Raw genomic sequence first — 22,515 nt, forward strand, 5'->3', positions numbered from 1 at the left:
TCCTTTAAGAAATAAAAAAAGTAATGAGCATTTTCATTTGGTCCTGTCATTGTCAGTGTTGGTCAGGTCACGTTTTATGAAGATTTAAAAGTTTTCTATATTTTTTCTTATATTTATGTATTAAATGGACTAAATTTATAGCAATTCAAATTTGACAAAATTTTTAAGAAATAAAAAAGTTATTAGCATTTTCGTTTTGTTCCAGTCATTAGTGTAACCCGTTTGTTTTCCCGTTTGAATGGTTTTACACTAGTCATTTTTGGGGGGCCCTTTATAGCTTGCTGTTCGGTGTGATCCAAGGCTTTGTGTTGAAAACCGTACTTTGACCTATAATGGTTTACAAATTATGACTTGGATGGAGAGTTGTCTCAATGGCACTCATACCACATCTTCTTATATCTATATACAACGTAAACCAGACGTTTCTCAGACTGTTTTCTTTTTTAATAAATCCTTTGCCGCGCGTTGTGTACTGATTGATACTTCAGTCTGGGAGAACAAGATTTATTTCAGTACTAGTTGTTATTAGCTTTGAGCAAACTTCCGCTGAGTAATTGAAAATACTCTAATGTCGGTGCTTTGTGTCTATTGTCTTAATGTTAGTTTTTTTTGTGTGTCTCGTACCGATCTTTTAACTAATTGCAACTGATTAGTGCAGGTTGTTCTTTTATTGTACTGTTACACCACTGTCCCAGCTTCGGGATGGGTTGAGTGCTCACAAACATGTTGTTGTACTGTTACACCACTGTCCCAGGTTAGGGGGAGGATTGGGATCCCGCTAACATGTTTAACCCTGCCACATTCTGTATGTATCTGCTTGACCCAAGTCAGGAGCCTGTAGTTGCCGTTTGTTGCTGTGTTATACATATTTGTGTTTCGTTCATTTTTTGTACATTAATTCGGCCGTTAGTTTTTTCGTTTGAATTTTTTACATTTGTGATTTCAGGGCCTTTTATAGCTGACTATGCGGTGTAGGCTTTGCTTATTGTCGAAGGCCGTACGGTGACTTATAGCTGTTGATTTCTGTGTAATATGGTCTCTTGTGGAGAGTTGTCTCATTTGCAATCATACCACATCTTCGTTTTTATATCAACCCTACCATATTCTTTATTTGCCTGTCCCAGGTCAGGAGCCTGTAATTTAGTGGTTGTCGTTGGTTCATGTCTCGACTCATATTTGATATTTTGTAAATTGTTTTGTTATGTATAATTAGGCCATTAGTTTTTTCGTTAGAATTGTTCACACTTTTATATCGAGCCTTTTATAGACGACTTTACAGTATCAGGTTTTTGTCATTGTTGAAGGCCTTACGATTGTCTATAATTGCTTAAATCCACTTCATATTTGAACTCCGGTGGATAGTTGCCTTATTATCAATTATATCCCATCCCATCTCTTCGTTTTTATATTATATACCTGACTTCCAAATTCGTGTTTTCCTGAACAAGCATGAAATATTTGTCACTGGGCGTTCAAAATTAGCAACAAACAATCAATCAATTTAAAATTGTGTTAAATAAGTGGAAAACCATTTGATATTTATCTATTTGTTGGGGTGGGGGACAGAAGGATTTCATATATGAATATGGTTGCCTGGTAAGAGCTGAAAAATAGGCATGATAAGCGACAGATTACAATGAATAAGAATACCCTCTATTCCCTTCCCCGTCCTTCATCTATAAATTTAAACTGACCACCACGGAATAGCTCAATAGTGTTCAAAGTAGCGTTTAACACCAATCAATCAAAATCCCTTCACTAGAATATCAAATAATCGTCCCTTCACTGTTATTGTCCGACGGTGTAGTTCTTGTATTTATCAAGCTCATCGTCCTACAGGGATGTCCTACTAAGGCTGTCATACCATAAAAACGTTTATAACACAGCTCACATTCTAATATATCTGCATTCATAAATTTATTAGTCATTTAGACTAAACGACGCCATATGCTTGTTATGTTCCTCTACCGTCTAAACAACCTATCAAAAAAGAATAGGTGGAAGAGAGCCAGAAGATCTTCCCAATGCAAAAAAAAAAAAAAAACAGAAATGGACTTCTTCTGGCTCACTACCGAAGAACAAAAAAACGCGCCCCATTAATATGTTTAAAAAAACGCCTTGTCCCTACCCCTTTTTCCCAAAAATTGGCATTGTTAAATATATATACATATATATAATCATCATTACAATGCTATTGTATTTTTATGACATGATCTGGGACTAATGACATCTATCTATAAGTCCAAGCATACAGTAAATTATTATAATATGAATATGTTTCTTGTTTTAATAACCACACATGATGCTATGCATGAGTCACCATTTATCAGGACAGGAATTGGGTTTACATAGAGAGAATAATGTGCAAAAAATAGATAAGGGGCGGGACCAAACCTATAGATAACATAATAAAGAAATGATGAAATATAAAGAATACGTTGATTGTTTTTGGTTGCCTTCTGTCCAGTGGCAAATATTTCACGCATGTTTAGGACAAATATAATAGAGATCAAAGGAGAAAGAAAAGAGTGAAATGGTAAAAACTAAAAGATTTAGAATTATAGAAACAATCTTTGATCTGAACCCCCTCCCCCTCCTCTCACACACACACCATAACCATTACTGCCAATACTCGCATATATACATCTCTATACAAATATCTAAATCTGAACCCCTCCCCCCCCCTAGACACCGAGGTTCTGGATCCGCCCTTGTTAAATGTCTCTTATTATATACATTTTGTACGGTTCTAGATAATAGCTAAACATACAATCCTACAAAAATATTGCATTTAAATGAAAAAATATACCATTTAAATGAAAAATTATACCATTTGAATAAAAAATATTGCATTTAAATGAAGAAATATACCATTTAAATAAAAAAAAAAAATGCATTTAAATGAAGAAATATACCAATTGAATAAAAAATATTGCATTTAAATGAAAAATATCAAATTTTTGCAACCAATACCATGCCATAGTTTTAAACACTTAAGTTATATATACTTTACCCAATTAAAGAAAAGAGATATAAATTTATAACTGGCCTTTAAAATTCATGATAGTAAAACAGCATTATAGCCGACAATAGTGCTAGTGTGCTTATAAACTCACCATAGATACATATAAGATCTGAAGTTCCATCGGGTGCACAATTAACACAATTTAAATATTGCTTTGAAATTTAATTGAATGAATAATTGTAAAATACAAATGGTAAAAGTGATTTATAACACATTGCTATTTCTCTTTGCCGTACAAATCATTTCAATGAAGTGCGCATGCCATCTCACATCATCTGTCAGTTCCGGGTGAAAGGCGGTAGCTAACATATTACCCTGTTGCACTGCAACGATAACTTCAGGCTGTTGACTACCTGATCTATCGAGTGTCGCTAAAACAGTTACTTCCGGACTGCAGATTTCCACAACTGCAGGTGCTCGGATAAAAACTCCATGATAAATGTCATCTGCATCGCAGTTTTTAAAAGCCTCAGAAACAAACAGTTTTTGCTTTAAATTTACTGGTGCTTCAAAGCTGTTGATCTGACGACCAAAGAAGTTTCTGGAAACGTCTATGTCCATTTCAGCTAGCTGTTGAAATGAAATAAAATAGGAGATTTAAAAGTATATTTGACAGTGTTATAGAAATTATTTTAGACCCTGTTTTGTCTGAAATATTATATATCTTTATGACTTTTAGATCTGGAGTATTTCAGTGGTGTCGTAAGCACTGTCTACCGGTCACTATGTGTATATTCTCTTATGGCTGTGGCCTTTTATCTATTTCTTGCATGAATAGATATTTTCTCGTATCACACTGCACGGAGTGTGATACGAAAAAGTGATACGAAAAGTGCTTTAATTTGATTGGTTTATCCAACATCATGAGACGATATTACAACATTTCCGTAGGCTATTCGTTAGGTCATTGGTGACTTTCAAAGGTTAAGACGATGTACATTTTGTCCATGGCAACGGACAAACATTGTAATTGAATTCTTCTATCATATATACAAAACACTCACAATTTTCACATGAATATCTTCTTTTTGTCAAATTTTATAACATTCTAAAACGTGCAAAAAGTTTTAAAATGTCTGATGTTAAAGTTTGACACTCGAACGGGACACATGATGTCATGCTGGTTGTGCAAAAGACTAGATCAACTATTCGCGGAATTTTTAAATTAACATAATATAAAAGTGTCGACCATAAGAGAAATAGGTTTAACAACTCGTGAGAATTGGATATCGCTTGATATCAACTCTCATTATTTATTTTTTTTAAATAGATGGCTCTTTTATTATTATATTGAAGTTAAATAACTCGATTTGATATCAAGCGATATCCAATTCTCACTCGTTATGAAACCTATAATTACAACAAAATTCTGAAAACAAAAAGAAACACGAAAAAGACGCTAAAAACACCGACACGGATTTTAAAGTTCCATGCGGAGACATTTTTATATATTCAAGAATTTTTTGACAAGACAAATCTATAAATGAGACATCGGACGGTTAATCTTGGTTATCAGTAGTTGAATTCATAAAACAAATCACTTCCAAAAGTATCATGAAATCCTTTCTTCAAAGGTCCTGTCTTTAAACAACCCTCGCTCTTGTGTCTTGTCAGATTCATAACATTTTTGTTGTACCGACTCTTAATCCCTTACTAAACTGTTCATGCCGCGGAAACCCCCCTCCTCTCACCTTGAATATTAAAATGGTCGTTCCCTTATCTTTAATCGCTAATCATCTTAAGCCAGTATATGTGACATCAGATTTTGGCAGACGACGCGAAATGTAATCTTTTAAATAAATATTTTAGTCTGATTTCTTCCCTAGAGGATAAAAGGTGTTCCTTTCCCTGAATATGACAAAGAAACAATATTTATTTAAATGATTTAATAATTGAAAAAGATGAAATAGTTGAAATGATCAAAATTTTACATTCTAAAAAGGCATCTGGTCCCGATGTCATAAGCCATAAAATGTTGAAAGTTTGTCCTGAAAAAGTAGCAATGCCTTAAAAAATAATATTTAATAAATGCCTGCAACAATGCAAATTTCCAAGCAGCTGGAATATTGCCAATGAGATTGTGTCTTAAAAAATGGTTGGTGGTTTTTATCAGCAAGCTGATAAATCGAGTGTATGGCTTATAATATAATGGTTTCCATACTCGCGTGCAAAATGTTGGGTCTGTGGTTTTTTCAGAAACAAATATTTCCTATTTAGAAAGATTATGAATATTAGCGTTTTGAATTCTTGAGGTGGTTTAATTTTTTTTTGTGAACCTGACAGAAAATATTCACTTATTCTGACAACATTGTTTCATTATAATTTAAGAGTTAGCACCAGGTTGGTGATATTTTATAGTGTAATATAAAGTAGCTTAACTTATCGTTATACCGAAGGTTGTCCTCCGATCTTCTGATTTTCTGTCTGCTTCGATAACAGTATCATTCCAGCACATGTCCCCCAGGTCACGTGATTTTTCGAATCAATCCACTTCCGCAATGGTTCGTCCATTTTATTACGTTTCAGAAATAAGCTAATGGTTGTACTTTCACCACCAGGAATTATAAGGCCGTCTATTTTGTCGGATATGTGGTCCGGATATCTTACACCAATAATTTCTAAGTCAGGGATATTAAAGCATTTTTGTGCTTTGCGCAGTGCCACGTTATGTTCATTGAATGCTCCTTGTACTTCTAAAATACCGATTGCTAATTTGTCTTCTTTGGGGGAGTTCGTTGGCATTGAAGATGGCATCCTATAATATCTATAAAACACAAGTAGTAATTTGTCATCTCGATGTGAACAGCGCTAATTAACTGTACTTTTTAGATGTTTAGATCTATAATTCCTGTTAAGATTTTACAACAGTTTTAGCTCCGTCTGATGTGTTTCAAAATCGGTTCATGAGAAATCATAAATTAAAAGGGTTCTTGTGTATAGACTAAGTGCTTTTGTTTCTTTCAGTTTAAAAGATCTTAAAGATGAGACAAAATTTATTGAACAAGGTAAAGTGAAGAGAAAAACGTAATATTTTTTTCATAAGATACCTCCCCCTTATTTATCAACTGTATTCGACGACAAATGATGAACGAAGTCTATTGATATGAATCTTATTTATTTTTATGCACATACTTAAAATATGAACCGCATTAAATCGTTCTCGAAATAGTACCTAAACAGGAATAAATATTTAAAAATCCTAATTAATTCCGTTTAGCAAAAATTGATCCAAATCTTATCTTTGTTTATTAGATTTTCTAAAATTTTCATTCATTTGTCCCCAGAAATTACAAAAAAAAATAGTTTAAAAAGGTTTCACGTTTAGAGAGGAGCCTTTCTCCCGTCCCTAACACTTTTGCAACCTTTATATTATTTTATATTTCGAAACGATGAAGTTGTATAAAGTTGTGAATTGGTCAACTGTTACAGTATGTCGTTATTGAAAGGCAAGAATACATTTTAAATGAGCAGTTTATCTGAGGTAGTTAATGTGTAAGAGATAAATTAGTCCTGGTAAAATGTGTCCGGGCGGATACGTATTACTAGTATAAAAAGGTCAGTGGTTACAGATTTTTCTAGTATTTTTATTCCGATGTCAGTAATTTATGTGCCCAGACTAATTTTCCTAGGAATTCATGTCCATGTCATTAATATTCCTAGGTAAAAACGTCCATGTCCTTTTTTTTACTAGGAAAAATTTGTAAGGAAAGAAATCATTTACATGTAAACAATGGAGTTTTTAATTGTTATGTTTTAATAATTTGTTTAACAGTTGTGCATAAATCTTTTGATAAAATTTATGTCCCCAGACTAATTTTCCTAGGAAATCATGTCTATGTCATAAATATTCCTAGGTAAAAACGTCCATGTCCTTTATTATAAGGAAAATAGTTCCAGACATATTTTACTAGCTTATGAACTTATTTTCCTAGGATAATTTATCCTGGGACTTACATTTCTAGGAAAATTATGGTCATGGACTTGATTACCTAGGAAACAAGTCCAGGGGACAAAATTTACTACCGGACCGAATTTACTGTTGATTATAGCACGGTTAGATAGAGATGTTGCCTATGCCATGTGCTAATTAATAAATAAACCCCATTTTTATTATTTTACATTCGTTCGTCAATAAATCATTTACTTGAAAAGAACATACTTACTTTTTATCTTGACAAACAAGGATAATAGATTAAAAGTATAAAACACAATTTCTTACCTTTTTCGTTTACATAAATTTGAGTTATATAAATCACTTGTATAACTTAACTATTGTTAACAGTAAACAACACGTTGCATAAGTCAATGGCTTAACGTTCTATAAACAAGATAATATAAGAGGCTCATTAAAGATATATCCGCAAACTAATTATTTATCTCTCGACAAATCCTTGTACTTATATGTCAGATAAATCTGTTAAATAATTGTCGTGTTTAATTACCCTCCATTGAACCCACAATCATATGTTAATGTCAGAACAAACTTATATTTAACCGGATGAGTTTAGTTCATACTTGATCTGATATAGGAGGTGTGTGGACAGAAAACAAATTATGTCGCAGAAACGTGGTAAGAAGTCTTTGTTAAATAATAATGTTTTATTTTTACACTTCTCTTAGTACTAAGTATAAAAATAGTTTCGATTTGATCACTATTGTCATCACTCTCCCGTCTCTCTCTCTCTTTCTCTCTTGTTTGGTTGTTGTTTTGTGTTTAATAGTTTTATTTTTTGGGAGGAGGGGGGGCTTTTTTCTAAACGAATAAATTATTAGGGGCGTTTCTAGGGTATTGGAAAGAGGGGGCGTAGAATAAAATCTTTTTTTTTTACCTTTTTTTGCTGAAAAACATAAAATAATTGTGAAATGCACTAATGTAACGGTTCCTGACTTGGAGCATGTATATTTTATAGTTAAAGGGTCAGGGTTTGACATTTTTTATGCCGAATTCTCTCCATTAATTGTCTATGGTATATTAAAATGATTGGATGCAGTAGACCAATAACGAGAAATTCCAAATTCTAGGGTATAAGGCGTTACCTAATATTTAAATAGTCCTAGGCCAGGATTTTATGAACGTGAGGCGAAATTACGGTTGCCCTGGTAGAGGGTCCATGGGGAAGCTCAGAAGCTCCTGGATTTCAACAATTTAGCATCAAATTATGAAGTAGCCAGACTGATAAATATCTCTCTATTTTAGATTAGTTCTGGTTTCGTTGAACGACATACATGATACAAGACAAACAAACACTGAAGTATAAAGTTCTTTCGTTCTAAATATTGTAGGCTTTAATGTGGAATACATGATTGAATATAAAAAAATGACGTCATTGTACTACAGTACTAAATTAAAGCAATCATGTCTAAACAGTCACTGTCTAGTTCCGATAGGTGGTATATGGTACATAAATAAATATGGTGCTTAAACTTCATGGCAAAATGTAGATCAATGTCACTTAGTTACTCACTAATGGATATTGAAACAATATGATACTACCAAAGGCTATCCAGATGGGAAGTAACAATGCTCTACCAAATATACATGTTACTAGTATAAATGTACCTTAACGCAAAACCTAAAATGAACACAGAAATATTGACGGACTCTCATTTTCAATGAATGGTTAGACTAGAGTGGATTCATTAGAACCATTTTCAGAGTATGTGTTTAAATAATGAATATGATAAATTGCCATATTCAATACAACATTAGCAGATTACGATAGTTTTTTTTTTGAAAAGGGGGGGGGGGGGGGTACGCCCATTACGCCCTCACCTGGACCCGCCCCTGATTATCTATTTACTTACCCATCATGGGCCTTTTATTTGGAATGAAAGTATCTTATGATGTTAAAAGTAACTTTCAAATCACATTCACAAATATATGGCCTTTATCTCTTATTCCACCCTTAAAGGGGGTGAGAGTGGAGGGTGGGGAGGGGGGGTCTAGGGTCCTTCCACCAGACTATAGTCCACAGTTGCATCATTTTCTAGAGAAAAAAAATCTGCTATATATGCGTCGCTACATTATTATGTGAATTATAAACAGCCCCCCTCGAAGTAAATATTTATTTATATTATTACAATGTAAACAAAAATATGTATTCTAGTCAACGGATTTAATTTGCCAATTCAGGCGTCACGTTGATTGCTCACACTAGACACAAAAACCCATGCTAGAGAGGGTGTTTGTTCCTGATGTTTGAATGCTGACACGCAGTCATGTCCGGTCTGATTTGGGACGTTAAATCCGATGTTTAGAATACAAGAAAAGTGCCATGTTCACTGCACGTTAAAGAAACATCCAATCAGTAGTCAGTGATTCTGTACTGAAATGATTTATAACATACACGTTTTTAAAAACATTCTCCGTGGATGAATTAAAAAAATATTAAGAAAATAAGATTCCAGCTCCCTCCGACAAATTAATTTTATGTCGATTTATTTATTGTTTTTATGTCTCTTTTGGTCTGATAGCTTTTCAAGTATGTATACATTCTAGTCTTTCAAATGTTAGGTTTCGGGCTTTCCTGATGAAGGTAAATCTAGAAAAGAGCTTCGAATGAGCTAAATTTATAAAGTGTTATCTTTTTTTTATTTTCCAACATCTCTTTTAGGTGCTCGTAAATGGTTGTTAGGCAACATTAATGTCCATTTCCAACATAATTATTTTGCAACAGTCTAAATGTCCCGCCCTTTCTCCCCACGTTCGACCAAATTTGCAGATATACCATTTATTTTTTTTTCTCGTCCTAAATATGCGTGAAATATTTGCCACTGGATGTTAAGTAAAAACTATAATAATGATAATCGAATACAAAATATATAAAGAGGCCTTATTCATCATTTATATGTTGATTAAACGATATTTTGATAGTTGGGTATTTATAATAATGTCATATGATGTTTTTGAAGTTCTCCGTTGCAGTTTAATACGATTGAGAAAATTATTTTTAAAAGTTATCAAGGCTCTCATGATTTATAAAAAATAAAGGACAATTGCACATGTTGACAAGTGTATATATGCAGCGTAAACAATTCCCCGGTGTGCCTTTTTTATGACAATTAATAGTAGTAACTCTTTGTTACATGTTTTTAACATTTAAATTTAACCATTACACGAGCTTTAACATGTATGCATTAGTGATAAATGACAATACATATTTCATAGGTTGGAGCTGACAGAACTATTTGTTTTTCTTCATTAAAATACATATATCTTATTAGTTTAACCATGAAATGTAGCAAAATTAATTTTGTTTTGTCGCATATATAATTATAAAGACATAATTTGTTGATTATCCCGAGACTAATACTATCGAAGACATGTATTTTGATATCCTAATTAAATTTGTGTTATCCAATGGAACGATCTTTACAAATATTGAGCTTGGTCTTCTTGAGATAAACAAAAGCACAGAAATGCGTTATAATTCGACTATCATCAGAATTCATTTGAATTAGATGTGCACGTTTCTTGTTTATATTTTTGTTTTTGTTTTTGTTTTTTTAAATTCTTGAACAGTTGAACGTTAAGACGATAGAAATATAATGTTCATTGAACTACTCATGTTTGTGCCTTCCGTGTCCTAGACTTAATCTGATATTCTTTTACACTGTATTTTCTTTTTTTCTTTCCGAACAGATATTTTAGACGTAATGAATTTGACGCTGAAGGATGGAGTAAAAGCTAACGGCCATACAGGTTAGTATAATGACGATTTCAAGATTTAACAAGTGTAAAGTGGATCTTTCTAATTATTAAATACATATCTGAGTTTACTTATCACTAGTCATCTTCTTCTTGGGATCTTCGATGTGTCACGGAGTAGGGCAATGGATGTATTATTGCTCACTTCAATAATCTGGTCGCTAATTCCTGAGGATCTGCAGAGTTCACCCCCGGTGTTTTGATGGGTAGCGTGTTGCTCAATCTTTTGTCTTGTATGAAGTGTTTTGATGGGGTGCGTGCTGTTCAATCTTTTGTTTTGTATGTAGTATTTTGATCGCGTGCGTGTTGCTCAATCTTTTGTCTTGTATGTAGTATTTTGATGGGATGCGTGTTGCTCAATCTTTTGTTTTGTATGAAGTGTTTTGATGGGGTTTGTGTTGTTCAATCTTTTGTCCTGTATGTAGTGTTTTAATAGGGTTCGTGTTGCTCAATCTTTTGTCCTATATGTAGTGTTTTGATGGGGTTCGTGTTGCTCATTCTTTTGTCTTTTATGTAGTGTTTTGATGTGGTCCGTGTTGCCCAATCTTTTGTTTTGAATGTAGTGTTTTGATGGGGTTCGTGTTGCCCAGTCTTTTGTCCTGTATGTAGTGTTTTAATGGGATTAGTATTGCTCAATCTTTTGTCTTGTATGTAGTGTTTTGATGGGGTTCGTGTTGCTCAATCTTTTGTCTTGTATGTAGTGTTTTGATAGGGTTCGTGTTGCTCAGTCTTTTGTCTTGTATGTAGTGTTTTGATGGGGTTCGTGTTGCCCAATATTTTGTCTTGTATGTAGTGTTTTGATGGGATTCGTGTTGCTCAATCTTTTGTCCTGTATGTAGTGTTTTGATGGGGTTCGTGTTGCTCAATCTTTTGTTTTGTATGTAGTGTTTTGATGGGGTTCATGTTGCTCAATCTTTTGTTTTGTATGTAGTGTTTTGATGGGGTTTGTGTTGCTCAATCTTTTGTTTTGTATGTAGTGTTTTGTGGATTTGCTCGTCTTTTCGTCGTTTTTCGTCTCTACCATGGCATTGTCAGTTTTTCATCGACTTACGAGTTTTGAATGCCCCTAGGTATCTTCCGTCTCTTTTTTATTGCATTTGTCTTCGTGTCTGAATTTATGCCACCGATCTTTTTATAATCAACATATTTTTGACGTTTGAAGTCGTTTGTTTGTTATGATCTGGTAGGCTAATTATTATTTCCTATCAGTATTAATTGAATCTTTAATAAAGCGTTAATTTTCAGTTTTATACCACAAACACAATCCGTGAGCACTAATATATAGATATTACAAGAGAGCTTTTATGCGTTGTCAACTACAACTGGCTAACACAGATATCTTCCTAACGGAATTATTGTTCCTATATCCTTGTGGGTCATCTGTTCCTGAAGGAATTATTGTTCCTATATCCTATTGGGTCATCTGTTCCTGAAGGAATTATTGTTCCTATATCCTAGTGGGTCATTTGTTCCTGAAGGTGGTTATTGAACAGATATATCATGTTATGGAGGGGTATTTGCGAAAAATACCAGTCAAGGGACTGTAAAATTTCCCGAGCCGCTAGAAATTTATTGCGAAAAATACCAGTCGAGAGAATGTTAAATTTCACGAGCCGTAAGGCGAGGGAAATTCATTCTCAAGACTGGTATTTTTTGCAAATACACCTCAAGAACATGCTATATCTGTTTAATTACACCGAATGTTAACGTTCAAAAACGCATTGATGATCGTGACGTTACAAGCGTCCAGTCGGATAGAGTATTTTTTGGCAAATACCATGGCAGAGAGGGTAAAAAAGGCATATCCGTTTTGCATATACCCCGGCGGCGTTAAAAAATGAACGATATTCTTTTGATAACAGTAAATTTGTGAAAAATACACTGGCTATCAACCAATCAAAACCCAGGATTCTTACATAAGGTGTAATTAAATGAAATAAACAACGGACTCGTTCTTTAATATGACATACCAAGGGGCACCAATAAGTCACCATTTAAATTGGTATCTTAAATGATTATACAATTTTGAAATGTTTGATTGACATTAGATCGTTTGGAAGTTAATCATTTGCCACTGGATGTTACAAACAGTCAGTTGTATTTAGCTCGTAGATTAGACAAAACTTTTAGCACAATTTTTTAATATAACGGGATTGAATTCGGATTGGTTGAGGTAAATTCAGAAGATTTACAAAGGTATGAGTTCTCTCCTGTAAGACGATTTAGTTTATTCAACCACTTTTTAACCAGTTATTTCCATGTTTCAGTTTCTATTTTGAAATTATTACATATAAGCTTTATTTGTCAGAATTTTACAAAAGGGTAATATTCATCGTATTTATACCTCCTTTTTGTAGCTTATTTATGTCTAAGGACTAACAATGACTCAAATCAATTTTTACCATAATTTTTCAAAAATACACCAATTTCGAGTTCCCGAATTTTGACTTCATTTCACTCTATGTTCTCAAGAAAAATTCATATACATACATTTGTAATTATACATAAACCAAATTGATGCTACTGAATATACAATGCACGTTATATATTGTCTATAACATTTAAAAATATTTGCATTTTAGGAACCTTTAAAGTCAAAGCAGGCCTGGCTCAAATGACAAAAGGTGGGATAATCATGGATGTCACAACACCAGAGGAAGCAAGGATTGCAGAAGAAGCCGGAGCATGCGCTGTCATGGCATTAGAGAGAGTTCCTGCAGATATACGGCGAGAAGGCGGAGTTGCGAGAATGACGGACCCAAAGGTAATATAATATATAATAACTTTGATTTGTTGTCCGTACACTTTCTACGATGAGCACAAATATGATATTGCAATACAAAACACTTATCAGTGTAAGTATTTTCAAAAACAAATTAAACACTCCTTGAAATTTGACAGCACTTACATATATTTTACAAAACTGCATATCCTACTAGTAGCATTGCGTCATTCCGTAGCAACGATATGCTTTAACTTGTACATTCCTGGAAACGTAATTTAGCGTAAGTTTCTTTTCAGTATAAGATACATTTCATTGTCTTGAAAGCGTTATATACGGTCTAGCTTAAAACCCTTGAGGTTGTGCTGAGTGAGATAGAAAGTTGTTTGATTATCATGTCAGACCCCCTCTTTCTATTAACAAAATGATAGGGTGGTTATAATAAAGGATTTGACTTATAGATGTCATATCAGAAAGTGTTTTGATTATTTATTTATATGGTTTGCTGGCCCATTGACTATAACTCAACATCTTCCATTGCTGGTCTTCACCTCGACGATGCGTTATAATGTCTTTATTTTTAGTACACTGATTTTGTCGATAACCGCTACATGAATGTATTTGAAGGAACATAGTATGTGTGTGAAGGGAGAGAAGTTAATGAAAACAACTATGATGGTTGTCAACAGATTCTACAGATCGTTTTGTCAATGTTGTCTTAACTTTTGGTCGCTACATCCTATCTTAAACATTCTGTTATTTTTTTCAGAAAATCAAAGGAATAATGGCAGCTGTAACGATACCAGTAATGGCCAAGTGTAGAATAGGACATTTTGCTGAAGGACAGATCTTAGAGGCTTTAGGTGTTGATATGATTGATGAGTCAGAAGGTATTGTTTTTAATGGCAAAATTGTGATTGACCCCCTAGGTAGAATTTAAGACCACTTGCATTGGTCAACCAAAAAAATAACCTACGAAAAAAGAATTTTCATGCAAACAAAATGGTTCTGTAAATGTCCGTATATATCTTGATATGCAAATGAATTTTTTAGAGCTTACATATATAATATAAAAAAAAAATAATAGTGTAAATGCTTATGAAACTACAAACCTTAAAAAACCTAATGCATATTTTACCAATAATAACTGGGTTGGGATTCATGGTTTACCATAAAAACAAATAGTCAGACGGCTTCATAAAACTGTCATAATTTTTTTCAGTTTTGACACCAGCCGACGAGGAAAATCACGTGAACAAACACGATTTTAAAGTGCCATTCGTTTGTGGGGCCAGAGATTTAGGCGAAGCTTTAAGAAGAATATCGGAAGGTGCAGCAATGATCCGAACGAAAGGTGAAGCTGGTACTGGAGACGTTTCTGAAGCAGTGAGGCACGCAAGGACAATTCGAAAACAAATAAAAATTGCCCAGGCAATGGACTCAACAGAACTATACACCTATGCCAAAGAACTCCGCGTCCCAGTTGATTTATTACAAAAGACATCTGAGCTTGGACGATTGCCAGTTGTTAACTTTGCTGCTGGTGGATTAGGTATGTATTACTGGAAGTGTCATTATCAATAGTTTAAAAAAGCGTAAGATATTAAGGGGACATTCAAAACTCAAAAATCGAGAGAAACTGACAGTGCCATGGAAAAAAAAAAATCAAAAGACGACGAAATGTCGAACTATTCAGAAAACACTGCATAGAAAACTAAAACCTGAGCAACACGAACCGCACAGAAAAGGGAGGATGAGACTGGTATTCATCAAAACTTCTTAAAGTTACTGGTAATTACCAAAAAATACCGCGAGACTACTTCAATCACATTCAAAGGCAGATGTATAAAAATAGAAAAAAAAAAAATTCATATATTAATTTATAAACTGATTTTTACCTGCATTACAAACGGAGAATGCATGCAGGTCTGATAACCGCTCTACCCTGAAGACTTTGTGTAGAAAATTTCGTCAAACATTTCTTAACTCCTATGAAAGGAAATGATTTTGTATTCGGGATACAACTTGATAATGTTGAGTTGTAGAGTGTAATCAATTTTAAGTTTCTAGTTTTCATTTCTTGCTGGTGAATCTCGCGTATTTATCACTTAAAAAAAGCCTAAATAGAGAGGAATCGAAAATAAATACTTTATATGTAATCTACTTTATTGATACTCCAAACCAAGTATCGAATTACGATTTAATATCTGTATTGTTCTTTGCCATCCTCTTAAGTTGTTTCATTTATAATTATTGGTAAGAGGACATTTAACTTACAATGTAATATTGTTTTAAAATAAGGAGGTATGGTATGATTGTCAATGAGACAACCATATATCATCAGAGACCATAGGATGAAGATGTTAACAACTATTGGGCACTATACGACATTCAACAATGAGCAAACCCCATAGTGATACCATATAATGAGCTATAATTTACACCGGCATGACAAGATGTGAAACGTGAAACAACCAATTGTAAGATTTTGTTAAAATATATTTTACGGAAAGGTAAACGTCATGTTTTTTTTTTTATTTTTCAGCAACTCCCGCTGATGTCTCTTTACTGATGCAATTAGGAGTAGATGGTGTATTTGTTGGATCTGGTATTTTCAAAAGTTCTAATCCTCCAGAGCGAGCAGTTGCCATGGCACAAGCCGTTACTCATTACAAAGACCCTAAAATATTATCAGAGCTAAGTTCCGACCTGGGTTCCGCCATGTTTGGTGTACCGGTAAACCAAAGAAGCAAATTTTTGTCTTACTCAAAGCAGAACAGTGACACAAACAATATTTGGGATGCTACTTTAGGTGATCCTGCCAAATTTCCTGTAAATAAGGCCCAATGATAAAGTTGTCGGAAATTGTTCAGTTTACATTTTAACTAATCATTGCATATGCATTAAAATCATGTTAAAAATATAGGCTTTGTTATTTATACATCGAATGCATGTGCGTACTCGAGTTCTTTTTGTTTTTGTTTGATTGTCTTTTTTCTCGAATGATCAGTATTTTATGGTGTCGTCTAGTGTACAGTTTGATATTTTGTTTTGTAACTCCTGATATTATGTTGCCCGAAAACATTATGGAGCATATAGTAATCGCTTTGTCTGTCCGTCCGTCTGTCAGTGTGTCCGTTACACGTAGTTTCCGGTGTTAACTCAAGGCATCCTTGTTTGATTAAAATGAAAATTTAGTTATACAAAGAAAACTAGAGACGGGAAAGAACCCGATTGATTTGGAGGTCAATTGGTCGAAGGTCAGGGTCACAAACTAAAAATAGAAAAACACTGATAAATGGTTTCCGGTTGGTAATTTGAGATTGATATATATGAAACGTATATAAATGGAATATAGAGTAAATTGGAAGAAACCTATTGATTTCGGGTTCGATAGATCAAAAGTCGAGGTCACTGTTAATATAAATACAATAAAATGGAAAAATGGTTTCCAGATAGTAAATTGAGTTTCATTTACTTGATTGGATTGACACTGATTCAGAAGGACGATATAGGGTAAGGAAAAGGTCTACTGATTTTGGGTCAAGGTCACTTATTAAAACATTTGATTAGTTTCGGATTGGTATTCCACTAGTAATTGTAAAACTTACATATATACATTATTGGTGTTTTGTACACTTTTTCAAGCATTAAAAGACCAACCTTCAAATTTAGCATGTACCGGTTATACAGTATTTTAAAATATAAATAAGAAGATGTTGTATGAGTGCCAATGAGACAACTCTCCATCCAAGTCACGATGTATAAAAAGTTAACAATTATAGGTCAAAGTACGGCCTTTATATGATCTTATAAATGATCGGGTTATTTTCATCACCTCTTTTTTAAGGCGATAATAAGACCGGGTTCAAGCTAAAACATACATAAAGCATCTGTAAGTTGACGGCGATTAAACTATCACAATCAACGGAATCCATCGATGCCATATCTTGTGTATATATGTACACGACAGCGAAACACTAAAAACGATGACTAGACATCTAGAGGTTAATATAGTTTACGTTGTCCAACGATATCGATGTATTTATACCATATTGATTGTAGTCTAAGCAGATTTTGTCACGAAACCGTCAAGTTTTCTCGTATTTTACATTTATAATAATATAGGTAAAGCCGATCTAAGACGTATAATCACTTCCTTAACATCTCCTTGTATGAGGATAAAAAATTGCAATAAATATATTTTTATGTTAATGTCAATATAGTTACGATTATACTTTAGTATATGGTTTAAAGGAAATAAGATGCGGTATGATGCCAACTCTCTTCTCCAAATTGATTACTTGAACTTGCGAATTACATTAGGTTTATTTTATTTAAGAATTGAATGCTTCATTTTGTAAATTCATTGGGGTGTGAAAGCGTTGACCGAAGTACATTTTGTATGAAGCGCGGAAGCGCTTTATTCTAAAAATGTAAGCACGGTCAACGTTTTTACAACCCTATGAAATTACTAAAAGAAGCATTCAATTCTTAAAGAAAATAAACCTAATGTAATTGGCAATTTCAAGTAATCAATGTGGAGAAAAGGGGGGCGGGAGGTGGGAGAAGGGTACCCCTGTCCACCCCCTCATAACTGCATCGAACCATTAAGACATAAAGATATGCAAACAAAAAAGTATTAACTAGAAAAAAGCACCTCGGACCCTGTCTGAATATTTTAACACTGTCTTGCAAGAAAGGTTATATGAATTTAGTTATCTATAGTTGCTAACCTTCACGTCGTTTGGTCTCTGGTTGGTACACAGTCTACTTGGAATGTTTAGTACAATACATAACCTTTTCTCCGACAACACATGTTTTTACTATTGTGTTCGTCCTTTCTATTCCACTGATTCGAATTAATACTTCAAATACAAGTTCAAATAAATATTATAAAAAAAGAGGAGTTGGTAGAAATGCAAAAAGTAAAATAACAAAATACCGAATTCCAAGGAAAATTCAAAACGGAAAGTTCGTTATCAAATGGCAAAATCAAAAGCTCAAACACATCAAATGAATGAAAAACAACTGTCAGATTCCTGACTTGGTACAGGCATTTCCTTATGTAGAAATTGGTGGATTAAACCTGGTTTTATAGCTAGCTAAACCTCTCACTTGTATGACAGTCGCATAAATGTGTGAACAAAACAAACAAACATGTCAAAAATAGGTACAGCAGCCAACATTGTGTTATAATCTTAATCACTATAAAAAAAAACAAGACAAATATGTCAACAAAGAAAAACAAAATGACATATAGACAAAGCACATAAGTAAAAATGAAAGACAAGACTACAAAAATTGACCATACCACAATAACACAATGGAGGGATGTATAAGTACCGAGCCACGCCAAAAAGGATATAACCAAAAATGGACTAAACAGTAAAGGTTAATGATTTACAAAGACAAATAAAAGAACACTATAACATGTAATTAAGATGATAAACAACATCAGTACATAGAATCTATACTTCAAGACCATCATGTATTATTTTTGAAGTTGGTACGGAATATTTATCAACAAGGTCTTGGTATCTTCCGATGATTTTTTCAGAAAAAGGACGAGACGTTCTTTGACATAAGCCTGGTTCATCAACTTTCTGCTCAGACACTGGTGACGTTTTATAAAGTCTGAGTAGCAGCTACAAGCACTTTAATATAGAATGAGTTGGGAAATGTATATCCCATATGCAGGTGAAGTTGGTATATTGCTACTAAGGCGGGGGAGATTGATAATTTTTAAGCTAAAATCATCTCGTTTGTCATAGATTATGGTACTGAGATGACCGCTTATGTCAAATTCGAGGTATAAGTCTAAAAATGATGCGGATGAAGCCGTGTCTGTTGTTTCTAGTTCTGGAGGATATATTAATGGAACCCAATCAGAAAAGTTTGGATTATTAATGGAAAGAACATCATCAATATATCTGAATGTGGAATGGGACAAGTACATGTACCCACGAAAGACCAAATGTCGTAGTTATAAGCAGCTATAAGTCACCGTACGACCCTCAACGATGAGCTAAACCCATACCGTATAGTAAGCAATAATGACATCGATATGAAAAAATGGAAAACAGTTCATACGAGGAAATCAACGAGCTGTTTTATGTACAAAACAATAACGGAAAAACAAATATGATATAAAAGCAACAAATAAAAACCACTGAATAACAGGCTGCTGACTTGGGACAGGCACATACAGAATGTGGCGGAATTTACCATGATTGTGAGCGCTCAGTCCTACTCCCATCTGTGACAGTGATGTAAAAGCAAAACATAAGAACAAAATGTCAAAATCAGTTTAAAATATAGATGAGACCGTTGGTTTTCCCATTTGAATGGTTTTACACTAGTAATTTTTGGGGCCCTTTATAGCTTACTGTTCGGTGTGAGCCAAGGCTTCGTGTTGAAGACCGTTCTATGACCTATAATGGTTTACTTTTATAAATTTTGACTTGTATGGAGAGTTGTCTCATTGGCACTCATACCACATCTTCTTATATCTATTGCCTCAACAGATCGATACAAAGCACAAAAACAGCAAACAAAAAGACTTAAGACGCAAAGTGCCGATCTAAGGATACTTGCAGTAACTGAAAACTAGTATCAAGTCGATTAGAACTAATAAATAAATCATGTTTCCCAGATCATATAAAAATAAGAAGATGTGGTATGATTGCCAATGAGACAACTCTCCACAAAAGACCAAATGACACAGAAATTAACAACTATTGGTCACCGTACGGCCTTCAACAATGAGTAAAACCCATACCGCATAGTCAGTTTTAAAAGGCCCCGAAATGACAAATGTAAAACAATTCAAACGAAAAAACTAACGGCCTGATTTACGTACAAAATATTGAACGAAAAAAAAATATGATATACAGCAACAAACGACATGCACTGACAGACTCCTCACTTGGGACAGACACATACAGAACGTGGCGGGGTTAAACTAGTTTGTTGGTGCCAACCCTCCCCTAACATGGGACAATGGTGCAACGGCACAACACAAGAACAAACTATACAAAACAAAAAAGTATCCGGAGCAAAACTATTTTTCGTATTTTACTGATAAATGGACTTTGTCTTTTTACAATTAACATTCAGATTTTTTCTGAGGTTAAAGTTTTTCAGTCATCAATATCTTTGCCAAACCTACATGGAATTTTATGGAATTTGGACAGAAGCTTGTTTATGACCAAAAGACAGTATCCAGAGCAAAATATTGAAAATATTTATTTTCATTTTTCCGTATTTTACTGATTAATAGACTTTTTTTTGCAGTTAACAAGTAGATAGTCTTGGTGTAAAGTTTGTTTCACATCAATAACTTTGTCAAACCTTCATAGAGTTTTATGAAACTTTGGCAGAAGCTTTTTATTGATTAAGAGAATGTCTGAATCAAACCTTTCAATTTTTTTTTCATTTTTTAATATTTTTCTGATAGATGGACTTTTTTTACAGTTGACATTTACAGACAGACTGGGATTAAATTTTTTTGACATGATAAATTTGTAAACCTTCATGAATTGTTATGAAACTTGGACAGAAGCTAATCAGTAGCATCTAAAGAAATGTTTGACTTATTTTTTAATTCTGTATTTTACTGATAAATGGACTCACTTTTTATGTCATCATTATACTTTTACACTGACAGCAGCAATCGCAGGCGAGACACATGGTTGCTCGAAACCCCTTACATTTTTTTTATTTATAAGTTAGATAAGAATGCATTTGATGAATTTAATTATAAATTTTATTTAGATGTTCAAATATACGTCAATTATGTAGCAATTAAACGACAAAAATAACCAAAGGACATCTAGAGGGCAGTCTTCAACAAACGACAGGTGTATATTCATTATACCAAGCTTATAATAGTCTTTTCAATAAACCAAGCTATAAATCGTCTATTCATTAAACCAAGCTATTAAAAGGGCATTAGCTACGAAAAATAAAAAAAAAAAAAAAAAATTAAAATATGATTTTTTTTTGTTCAAACATTAATGAAATTGAAATAGTGAAAAAGCAATTCGCTTTTAGCAGCCAGTTTGGTTTTATTTTGTCAAAATAAGCTAAGAAACATCGCTGATGAATTATTCACTTGCAAGTGGATAATTCGGCCTCATTGAATCCGTATTCATGTGTCCATCATTTTAACCCCTTAACTAGAGAAGGGCTACGCATAAACTATGTGTGTTCAGCTATTAAAAAGAAAAGAATGTCAATATTGATATTGAAACAAGGATAAACCTTTTGGTTGATCACAAAAACTCATTCTTATACGGGTAACAATGATGATTAACATAATATGTTTAACCTATAATATGAAATTAAACAGATCTAGAAAAATCCAAGTGTTCGTGTTTGCTATCTTTTAATATCTTTATTTATGTTAATATAGGGTTATATGACCGTCGATAGTCTTCGGAGGTCATATCGATCGTTTATTAGATGACCTGTAGACTAAAAAACATACGACATGTATCAAGTCCATGCATCGTAAATTGTTTATTTTAGACTTTTTATAATTTGGATATACGTTTTAGTATGTTATAGATCAAATATGAGAATTTGAGTCAAATCGATGAATATAAATTTGACAGCTAATGCCCTTTTAATAGTCTATTCATTAAACCAAATTATAAGGCATCTATCGATTAAACCAAACTATAAATCGTCTATTCATTAAAACCAGTCGCAAATCGTCCATAGCCTTTCAGAAGTCGTAAATAAATTAAACGGAAAATATCACATAAAAAATTATAAACATGTTCTATAACACCAATAATATGAATATATTGATAAATAGTTACCCTTTGATTGAAGTAAAAAGTGCTTTATACTAAATTAGTACTGTATAGTGAACATTAAATATTATAATATTTGTATAAGTCAAAGTACTAACCGCATTATGCTTATTTGCATGCGACATATTGAGCAATTGTTAAATCGTCTCGTTACGAGTATTGCAATGCGATAGCTTTCATTGGTAGAGGAATTGTTAAATCGTCTCGTAACGAGTAGTGCACTGCTATAGCTTCCATC

The 22,515-nt window shown here is 33.4% G+C and overlaps 2 protein-coding genes across 2 annotated transcripts; one reads left to right on the forward strand and one right to left on the reverse strand.

The window, feature by feature from the left end:
- Positions 1-3,172: 3,172 nt before the first annotated feature.
- LOC127704537 (pyridoxal 5'-phosphate synthase subunit PdxT-like) lies at positions 3,173-7,352 on the reverse strand. Its single transcript, XM_052208630.1, has 3 exons — positions 7,245-7,352; positions 5,417-5,789; positions 3,173-3,595 (listed from the first exon to the last, which is right to left on the reverse strand). Exons 2-3 carry the CDS (start codon positions 5,777-5,779, stop codon positions 3,230-3,232), a joined length of 729 nt encoding a protein of 242 aa, XP_052064590.1. The 5' UTR covers positions 5,780-5,789; positions 7,245-7,352; the 3' UTR covers positions 3,173-3,229.
- Positions 7,353-7,472: 120 nt separating this feature from the next.
- Positions 7,473-16,376, forward strand: LOC127704532 (pyridoxal 5'-phosphate synthase subunit SNZERR-like). The gene is made up of 6 exons (XM_052208625.1): positions 7,473-7,595; positions 10,668-10,727; positions 13,316-13,497; positions 14,225-14,345; positions 14,678-15,007; positions 16,001-16,376. The coding sequence occupies exons 1-6, from the start codon at positions 7,580-7,582 to the stop codon at positions 16,303-16,305; spliced, it is 1,014 nt and encodes a 337-aa protein (XP_052064585.1). The 5' UTR covers positions 7,473-7,579; the 3' UTR covers positions 16,306-16,376.
- Positions 16,377-22,515: the final 6,139 nt, after the last annotated feature.

Source organism: Mytilus californianus, unplaced genomic scaffold (genome assembly GCF_021869535.1).
Source record: "Mytilus californianus isolate M0D057914Y unplaced genomic scaffold, xbMytCali1.0.p SCAF_6, whole genome shotgun sequence".
NCBI lineage: Eukaryota > Metazoa > Mollusca > Bivalvia > Mytilida > Mytilidae > Mytilus > Mytilus californianus.